The sequence below is a fragment of the Electrophorus electricus genome, chromosome 7, assembly GCF_013358815.1.
Source record: "Electrophorus electricus isolate fEleEle1 chromosome 7, fEleEle1.pri, whole genome shotgun sequence".
NCBI classification, from domain to species: Eukaryota; Metazoa; Chordata; class Actinopteri; order Gymnotiformes; family Gymnotidae; genus Electrophorus; species Electrophorus electricus.
In genome coordinates this window covers 3390923-3401350 of record NC_049541.1, presented here as the reverse complement: position 1 = coordinate 3401350, position 10428 = coordinate 3390923, and the positions used below count along the sequence as shown (strand labels likewise).

Here is a 10428-nt window from a genome sequence, read left to right as displayed (position 1 = left end):
TTTAGCCTGTATTTCTGTGGTGCAGGTTTTTTACAGGGTGTCTGATCTGGTTTCTTCTGCCTGGATCATTGATGGTGTAGAGGTCTGAACGTCAACAGCAGAGAGAGCACTTATTCCAAAATCACACTTTGGTTTTACAATACAGATGATTGAGCTTTCTGGAAGTAAAATACATACTACAGCCCATAATAAAGCCCCCTGAGTGGATACTGACTGTCAAGCATGTATATCAAAATTGCTGTCAGTGTGCTTTTACCAAAAAAAAAAAAAAAAAAAGCACCCAAGATTTGTCAGATGATGGTTTAAAGCCATACAGTCCTGACTGCCTGTCTCTCCTACCTGACCACCAGTGAACGTGACAGATGTTAGCTGAGTTTGACCTCCCAACCTGGGTAAGCATGGCCCTTCACCTTCGGCAGGGTGTTAAAGAGCAGGGGGGCTCTGGGTTCTTACCCGTGAACTGAAAGATGAGCTGTTCTGTTCCCCTGAGCCCCAAGAGCCGGATCCCGTCCGATCCTCCAGACCTGCAACGTAAAACACACAGTGCTGCTTGCAACGACCTCTCAACCTGTTAAGACTGTTATACAGACCAGTCTATAGCGATACTGAATATATTAGTGGTTATAACCAGTTACCATCATCATCGGTTTTTGCAAGTAGGATGTTATTTTGGCTGTCTGCCGTAACTCCAGAGCTTATGTGACAAAGTGACGGTATTTCAGGTGATTCTGTCGGCTATTAATGAAAGCCCTGAAATCAGAGCGGAATCCAAATATGTGCGGCTTGCGCCACATAAACACTGAGCTCAACTCTGGCTGGTCCTACACCAGCCCACCATTAGAAAGGGATTTCTTATAATCCGTTCCTTTGGAAAGGATTCATTTAATTCGGCGGTTTGCCATGCTGGATGAGGTGTAGAAGAGAAAGGACGGGGGGGGGGGGGTGGGGGGGGTGGGGGGGGGGTCAGGGGAAGGCCTCTTGATTGCAGGGGGGAACCCTGTAGAAGGCAGTCAGGCCTTACAGGAGAGGCATGGGCATGACCTCACAGACCAAGCACAGAGGCACATCATGACATCTGTGTGTGTTTGTGTGTGTGTGTCGGTACATTCCTCAGAATGGCAGTGGCCGGGCCACACTCAGGGGCAGTGGGGCACTGGGATTTATATGGGCACACAATCACAGCACCCCCTTCAGGCCATAATGGTTACTGGTACTGCAGTCTTATCTGGCACAGGCCTGGTGGTGGGAAGAAGCTGGTGTTTTCACCCGTATGTCCATAGATAACAGGGCATGATGCACACCTTCCCAAGATGATTTCTAGTGTGCTTAGTCTACGCAACAGTGTGATCTTGCTATCCTATCTTAAAAGTGATTTTATTTCAAAAGCACAGAAATAACACAAAAACCATCGAGTGTTTTTTCTCGGCAGTTTTAAACAGTAAGGGCTTCGGCTCTGCCGAGAAGGCAAACACATTTGGGTTGAGATGTGGAGCAGGAGAATTTTAAATACTCATAGAGCAGAAATTTCCAGAATCCTCCCCCCTCCGTGCCTGAACACTGGCGAAGATCTCGGGAGAGAGAAGAGCCTTAATTGTGTACTGATTTGCATAAGTGTGCATATTAATGAAACGACATCTTATGAATATTCATATTTTTTGTTTTGTTGTCTAATTAAAAGAGAGGGAGGGGGAGGAAGGGGAGGAGAGGGAGGGGAGGGGAGAGAATCATGACAGCGTAGGCAGCCGAGCAGAACCAGAGTGAAACACGAGGCCGGCACCATTGCCGTGACAACTGTGATCTCCCGGCAGTGTTCCAGAGGTGTTTTGGAGTGCGACGACGTGGGCTTGTGTCAGCAAATTCAATCACAAACAACGTACAGGACACATACATACACACACACACACACACACACACACACACACACACACACACACACACACACACACACACAATCATTCAATCATTCATCTGAAGTCTTTGGCCTCTGAGATGTAATGCTGTGGACCAGAGCCATCACAGGCTCCCCTGTCAATGTGCACAAACACGCACAAACACACGCACGCACATGCACGCACACATCACCGACGGAGCAGAACCAAAAAACAGGAAAGAATGATTTGAGTTCGTTAACAGGCACTTTGCTACTCCACGCCACGCTACCTGTCTTTAGACAATACCCCTGGAAATCTCATTTGGGGCCATTTATTTACATACACCATTCAACAATACAGGGACTTCCCACAAGCACTGAACATTTCACGAGCAGAATGCAATCGCTTAAAGAAAGCTTAGGACGCGGGGGTGCACGGAGTTCGCTATTTACAGCTATTCACAGAGTGAGGAGGGAGGAGGGAGAGATAGAGGGAAAGAGAGAGAGAGAGAGAGAGAGAGAGAGAGAGAGAGCACCAGACTAATACTGTGGAATGTGAGAGGCAACAGGAGGGTGATGACATGTGTGGGTGTATGAAAAAAACTCTCCAAAATAGCTTTAATCCATATTCATAAGCATGTCGAATATTCAGCCTTATTAACAGATCGCATGATTAATGGAAGACAGGGAGAGAACGCGTGAGGCTTTTCGTATAAAACTAGGCCGGTTCAACCCCACGTCCACAGCAGAAAACGCCTTTAGGGTAAAACTGCTCCCTCACGCCACCACCCACCCCACAATCCCCCAACGCCAAACACCTGAATAAACAAAACTTTGCTCTGAAGGCCCAATAAAAAGTAGAAGGGGGGGAAAAAGGTTTCAGCGGGGCGCATCAGTAAGTGCGGTCTAGTGACTCCAGCTGATCCCTTCTTGCTAGAGCAGGACTGTGGGGTCAGATGAGAGAACCACAGAGCCAAATGGTGTCTTAATATACTCCCAGTTCTGATGTTCTGGCTGCTCCTGGACGTGTGCCAGGCCGCCGGGCCCACATCCCCTCGCTTCTTCACGAGTAGGACTGAGTCACCGTGAGTCCTGCTCACAGGGCTGCCCTGCACTACCTGTTAGTGCAGACGCTGCAGTTATTAAGGATAAGAGACAAGAGCTGCCAGTCGTAAGGACTTTAGCCCACGCTGCACTCTCTGCCCCCTGGGGCAAGACAGAGGCACAGACTGTGTGTGTTTGTTTGTGTGTGTGTGTGTGTGTTTGTGTGTGTGTGTGTTTGTATCTCAGCACATGGTACAACTCAGAGCATGAGTCAGGGCAGGCATATTCACACACCCCTTTAGGGAGAAGAGCGCACACACATACAAACTAACCCCGATAAAGACAGCGTGGCTATAATTACAGGGAAAAACTCTGGAATGAGTCGAGTCGCCCTTGAGTCATAGGCTATGAGTGTAACTTACACGTGCACGCACACACACGCACTCTAATACATCATATACCCTGAGGGCATTTATGAATAATATCAAAAGCGATGATGTACTACCTGCGGATAGAACAGACACTGTAATATACTACAATCACTCTAGTCCAATCGTGACTGCTGAAGCCTCCTATTGTCCTCGTTTCTCCCACCACACTTTTGATCTGCGATCACCGCCACCCTTAAGACTTGTCAGCTCACGGCTGCTTTCAGGAAAGTCAAGTTCCGCTTCATGCAAACCTCAGTCCTCCTGCTACATCTTTCCACTGGGTTTTGCAGTTTTATATATATCCCGGTTATTCTCACTTTCGCATACTCAGTAAATGAAACTCGCTGGCCAGTAACACCTCAGGGAGTTGAGATCAACCACCGTTGCGAGAGAGGTATCGCCCAGCCGCTGCTAAAGCACACCGTTAGCAGCATGGCTGCGAAGGGTTTCCACGCGCACACCCGGGCTGTTCCGCGCGCTTGGCTAAAACTTCAGGCGACCCTTGCGCGTCCCCAATGGCCTGAGGACAGTGGTTCGAGGGGGTCTCGGGTGGGAGGGGACCAGCACAGTGCACGAAGCAGCAGAAACGTTGAGGGCTGGAAATGAACTGCAGGAAATCTCAGAAGAAACTAGCCTGAGCTGGCGTGACACAAACACAACCGATCTCGCTCTCACACTCTTTGTTTCAGTGCTATTCAGGAGGTCCAAAAAACCTTCTGTCTGACCAAAATAACTCGCTGTGTTGCGGTTTAACACTGCGATTTGCTTCTGTTCCTGTTTCGTGTGAAGGATGCTTGGGGTTGTACCTTAGATAAGGCCCCCACGATATCAGACACAGCTGGGAAAATTCAGCGCAATCCTTCACAAATCGCACAAGTGTATATTGTGGGATCCCAAGCTGACATCCAAAAACATATAAACCAGCATGACCAATCAAAAAAAGTGACTGAGCAGAGCTGGCTACTGTTTGCCTAACTCAACCCTTCTACAACGCCAAAGATACCTCTGGCATCGGCAGACAGCTATCAGCGCCCGCGCTTGCGTGAAGAAATCTCGAAAAGGCCCAAAGGTGCAATGGCTGCTCTTGGTTAAAACAATACACTGAACCACATGTGCTTCCTATCAGTCCACCCCTTACAGTCCCAGAAGAGTGCTTTTGTCTCCATGCCGACGTGCACCGCCGTGGTTACGCAGCCCACAATGGAGAAGCCTTCTGCCTGGACAATGATGCTAACCGTCACCTTTCAGCAGCGGACGGTTTCGATGGGAGTGCGTCTCCCTCCCTGCTATCTTGTTTCGGGCAGTAAGCTGCAAGTTGATATTGGCGAGTGTCTTTTGTGGAGAGCGAGCCCGTCTCCGATGAACCACTCTGTTATACTGGGCACTACAGGTGATTACTTACCAAAAAAGAAAGCTCCTCTCACCCCTGAGTAACACTGGGTAATTAACAGAGGCATTACAAATTCACCCTGGAGAGGACGCAGGTGAAAGGAGAGGGAAAAGGGATGTCAGAGAGATGGATAGAGAGAGAGAGAGAGAGAGAGAGAGAGAGAGAGAGAGAGAGAGAGAGAGAGAATCGGAGTAAAAAAGAGCACACAAGCCCCAGAGAAAGAGGGGTGGGTGTTGGAAGCATGAGAAGGTGCCTTTAGTTTGTGCTTTAGATGTGATGTTTGTTGTTGCTTTTAGGGTGGGGAGGGGGGGTTGGGGGGACGAGCAAGGGACAGCGGAGTCACACGCACAGATAGACTGGAGGGTGACAGAAGCAGGATGAGGTGAAGGACAGCCCCGGGCAAGGGCAGTGCAGAGCAGCCATACCTGAGCCTCCAAACTGGCCGCTGCCTCTGTTCTTTCCGTTTGACACCGGAAGAGGAAACATCTACGGGAAAGAAAGATGAAAGGACGCTGTTAAATGACAATGAGAAAAGCAACGTTTGAAACAACAACAACAGCAACAACAACAAAAAGGCAAGGGCAAATTGTACTACCAAGTAAGCATGCAGGACAGAACACAAAGACATCAGTGAGAATGTTTCACCACTAATGGTGCGAGGTCACGAGTGCACGTGATGGTTTAGTTTTTGTGAACCGACAGCTGCCCTCCGTAACCCCAAACCTGCACGTACCACGCTGAAGTCCAGGAGATCGCTGAGCTCCTTGTCTGTTCCTGCAGTGGTCATTCTGATGCTGGTATCGCTCATTCTGATGCTGGTATCGCTCATTCTTGCTCAGCACACACACATAGACTCAGAGACTTTACAGCCCTGCAGGTGGGAGGCAGAGCGATGAGTTTGCCAGGAAGCCCCTTTTGAAGGGCCGTTAGCCATTAGCCTACACTCAGTCTGGACAGGTGAGCATTAGGTGACTTAACACTCCTGTCTGCAAGACTGCAAGAACTATTACACACACTGTACGTATGTGTACAAAGACTTTGAGTAGCAGTCTGTAATGCTGACTTTTTTTAAAAGTCTAATCACACTTTGCTTACACTAGCTACCAGTCATTCGGCTATTATCTCCCAAAAACAAACAAACAAAAAACACGATGCATTTGAAAAGGTATTTCCTTTAGGTCTAAACAGGAAATGTGTCACAGCTATTTCATCAACCATCCAAGACCGGGCCTCCTGTGCTCATTTTCACCTGTAGCCACTTCCTTTGGTCTTCATCTGGGTTAAAGTGATGTCACTTCTGCTTTTGAATGGGTCCCCACTGCCCACTTTAAATCAAACCCCAACCTGAATTGAAAAGTATTGAGTCTTCTTTAGGCAAAGTCTTGGGATATTCTGGCTGATCTTTGGCTATCCTGATGATGTGTTGGCTATAATAAATGTTAATAACAACCAACACAAACGGTTCAGTTTGAAAGGTGAAAGGAAGACAATGAAGCCAACATCAACAGGAGCGATTTTGGTCAAACATTTCCTAATATAACACACTACGTGTAGGTTATGTCTTCACAAACATGAAGACCGACTGGCAACAAAAGCCAAGTAAGCACACCATGCCATTTGCCCTTGGCCACTGTATGGGAAAGCATGTAACATTTATAGATGTTCTGCTGGCGTGCTTCTGCAGTGCAGGTTGTTTTTACTTTCGCACTCTAAGCGAGCTGCACTGTGATCTTCATGGGACTGCACCAAGATCAGCCCGTTAAAAGTGGGATAAACACTGGAAAATTTGGTCCACATCAAAGTTTACATGTAATTTTCAGGGCATCCACTATGAAGAGAATTTTTTAGGGTAAAGGCACCAACCAGAGGTTAGGATAAAAAAAAAAAAAAAAACAGACCTTGCATTAAAATGGCTTTATGGCCACCCCTGACCCTTGGAGAAAAAAACAACAACTGTGCTCTACCTGGTGTGACAAGCTAATCGAACAAAAGTTGCGAAAGCATTTACCTTCAAATGGAATGTAAGCCAAAGATTCAGAGCTAAACTAGTCAAAATCACCAATCTAGTCAATCTGTATATCCTGCAATCATCGTCAGCAATCAATTCTTGTAACATCCTACCTGGAGCTTTAAACACAACCGCACATCATCTCTGTTCAGATAAATCCGGACACTCCAGTGTAAATACATCAGAAGATGTTGCCACCTGTATCTGCGCACCCCCATGCCTTATCTGAGCTGGAGAAACATTCAAGGCGAGGCAACTGATGTGAACTGGCCAGGCAGAGGACTTCGCAGGCAGAGCTGGTGAGGTGATCTGAGAGTGCTCCACTTCCACCTCACAGAGGTGCTCGTAAAATGGACTTTCCCACAATGCATTACATCACAGTCGGCAGCACCGGGTTAACCAGATAGGGGCACCACCGGCGTGTTTCCGGTCCAGGGCATTCAATAACAACCAACAAACTACACACGAATGTGTGTGGGAATTGCGATAAACAGCTACCTGTGCTGACTCCAAAATGAAGAAGCTAATGTTTTTCAAGGTAAGGCTGATTACAGTTCTGTGTCAACAAATTTTGGAACCCTATGCATTCTATGCTATTAGAGTAAGTGGCGAAAATTTAAGTAATCTGCAGATATTGATCTTTTCAACCTATTGCCCAGACTGAGGTCCAAAACACCATAATAAACACTGCAACAAACAATCTATAGTGAATATCTGGACTAGTGTAATCAGACATGAATGCTTCACAACACCAAATATTTATAATACAAACCTCAGTCATATGCCTCAATGTTCTGTCTAGTTCTCTAAAGTAAAGCATAATTTACCCAACACAATAAATCCAAAGTATTAAGCAGTAAAACACTTTAATCTGCTACCAGAATAAGTGTGGGAGACAGTTTATCCATCATCCCTCACTAAACTGCCAGATTAAATTTACATGGTGGACCTTCACAGAATATACATGCACTGCACCAAAACAGTCCTAAGGAAAGGATGGTGACATCATCTTTGGACAAACATACATAAGAACATGTTGTCATACATGTGTGCAAAATAATCTCCTCTGTCCTACGGTTAAGATTTATCTTAAATGATTTGTGCATAAATTTTACAACATTCAGTATGGTAATGGGCATTATACTAAATAAAGTATTATACCAGTTGCGATTTTGTACAAGTGAATCCAGACACCACTGTGTAAATGGCTACTGCAATCACCATAAAATATCTTAACTTCCTTTGTAATTGATTTATATCCATAGATTTTTTTTGTCCCAGGTATTGTCAGCTGGGCTACAATTTGCAGTAACATAAATGAAGCATTTCTCAAAAGTCAGGAAAAAAAGACATAAAGGAGTCACTGACTGAGTCCTCTTTACAATTTGTAACAAAGAGTAAGACAGCACTGCATGTCAAACCCAGCCAGTCACCTGAACTGACGAAGCCCAAGTGGCGAACCGCCTGCAAAATTCAAGTCCAGTCGCATTGATTTACAACTGCTAGAAAATGTAATGACCAAGACGAATGAACTTTATAGGCAAATTGTAAAATCTGCAGCCCTGCTTTCAAATACAGAAACCTTTGCTGTATAATTAAAAGACCAAAAAAAAACCAACTACAGCGTGAATATCACTCATTTTCCATGTGTCCTTGCATCAAGCGCGTTAAGAAACGACTGCCCGTTCCTACGACTAATTCAGCAAACATTCCGTTTGTGAAGCTGGGGCGATGGGCAGCACACGACAGAGAAACCGCTAGAAAAGTTATTGTATTTGTTCATCCTCTTAGAAACTAACCCGGAGAAACCACGAACACCCCCGCATGGACACGCTTCACTCCCTGCTCCTAATACCCCCCACCCCCTCTCCTCTTCTTTCGAGCCAGTCGATCGACGCAAATAAATACTTATCGATTGTTCCAGAGCAAACTCGCTATCTGTTCGCCCCATCACGGCGAAATCCATTTCATAAGATAAGAAATCGTACGCTTAACGGAAAAGGAACACGTCAGGAAACTGTTCGTGTGGATTATTGGGGTAGTAAAAATGCGAGCGGAGTGGGCCAGCGGGCCTCAACTCCCTGCAACACAAAGAAAGAGTGTGGTTCTCGAAAAGTTTAAAAAAACATCTTAAGGATCACCAGGAGATCAAATATACTGCGTCGAAAAATAGCGGGCATTTGAGAAATTGAAAACGTTCCATTCAACATCAGAGCGGGCTGCCAAGTTGTTGTTGTTTTAAAGGATGAGAATTAAATGAAAAGTTATTTCCCACGAAAAGTGGAATAAACAAACTAAGCCGATGGACTTCGTGAATTAAAATCCAAGCCGTCATCTTGCACCAGGTTAAGACCCCGAATATACTTTTATTTGACGTTATATAAACGTCAGAATACTTTAATTTTATTAAAATAATAAACGTAGACGATCATCATACCAAATTCAAAGTAGATATTATCATTTAAAGGCGCTTAAAAGTGCATCGAATATTCCTAAAATGGGGCTATGATCTACAGCAATTTATGGAAACAATTTCACCAAGAGCATAAAAGTACCTTTTACACTTGACATTGCTGCGTAAACTGAACAAAGAAGTCGTTTCCTATGGTCACGCACACAAGTGGAGCTCATAACCCCACGCACAGAAGACCTCGGACAAAAAACTTAGGACCCGCTGCATCAAAAAGTTGCTATGCTAGTTAGCTAGCTACATTTATTGCAGAACTCTATTTTGCAAAAGTTCACCAATTAAGACGAAAATACTGAGAGGCAGACATAAACCTTCAACTATCAAAGGAGACATTCAAATATTTACCTTTTGTCCGTTTAAGTGGTCGGCATCCAACAGGAGTGCTTTTGGGAGAGAGAAAAACATAAAGTTGGGGGACAAATTCCCCCCGTTTTAGGTCCCACAAATCACCGAGTAATTGAGTTTTGTGTTCTCTCTTATCCTTGAAAAGTGTAACAATCCTCGGTAAAGTATAATTACAATGTAATAACTAAACAATAACTCCGCTAAGTTCTACCCTATAGTTTTCTTAGGATTGCTACAATTGTAACCATTTCATCTTCCGAGTAGACATTTTAGCCACCTCCACATTGTCATCTCCAACAATATTACTCCGCAGAAAACGAGGACGTTACAGCGGTGTCCAATTTCAAACGCCCAACACGAAGACTATGATGTTTTACGTTAACGCCTCAAAAATATGTATTATTACAGTACTTTTCAAGCAGCTACAGCAAAACTAAATCTCATCGCCAACTTTAATGTAACAATCGCTAGATTTTGCTGTAAACTGCCCAGCACTATGCCAGCACGCGGAGTGAGACGACAGAAACTGAAGAGCGAGTGGACTTGAAGCATACGAAGATAGAGCAATAAACCAAGACGACTGGCCAATAGAGCTCCCGAAAGCATTTGATTGACACATCAATAAACAAGTAGCAATCGCCACGAGCCTATGGCCAAGCCTCTTTTCCTTGCACACCCTACCCTGGTTTTGAAAGAATGGCAACAGGAAGCCATGGAAAACTGTAAAAAAAAAAAAAAAAAAAAAAAAAAAAAAAAAAAAAAAAAAAAAATTTGTTTAACATACCACGTATCCTTCAAATTCTAGCCTCAACAACACACTGTAATGGAAGTCTACAAGAATGAGCAACCTTTCTCTGACTAAAAATCTTG

At 45.0% G+C, this 10428-nt stretch overlaps 1 protein-coding gene across 8 annotated transcripts in view; it reads right to left on the bottom strand.

Moving 5' to 3' along the window:
• Positions 1–10204, bottom strand: part of tcf3a (transcription factor 3a) — a 24254-nt gene extending 14050 nt beyond the window's left edge. For 7 of the 8 annotated variants that reach the window (XM_035528190.1, XM_035528194.1, XM_035528195.1 and 4 more), the window contains exons 1-4: positions 9559–9645; positions 5469–5606; positions 5161–5221; positions 454–524 (exon numbers count right to left, since the gene is read on the bottom strand). In XM_035528190.1, the coding sequence (XP_035384083.1) occupies positions 454–524; positions 5161–5221; positions 5469–5564 (228 nt within the window). In that variant the 5' untranslated portion in view covers positions 5565–5606; positions 9559–9645. Of the gene's footprint in view, positions 1–453; positions 525–5160; positions 5222–5468; positions 5607–9558 lie in introns of all 8 variants that reach the window. The other variant, XM_035528196.1, reaches the window with a different exon arrangement.
• Between the last annotated feature and the right edge of the window lie 224 nt (positions 10205–10428).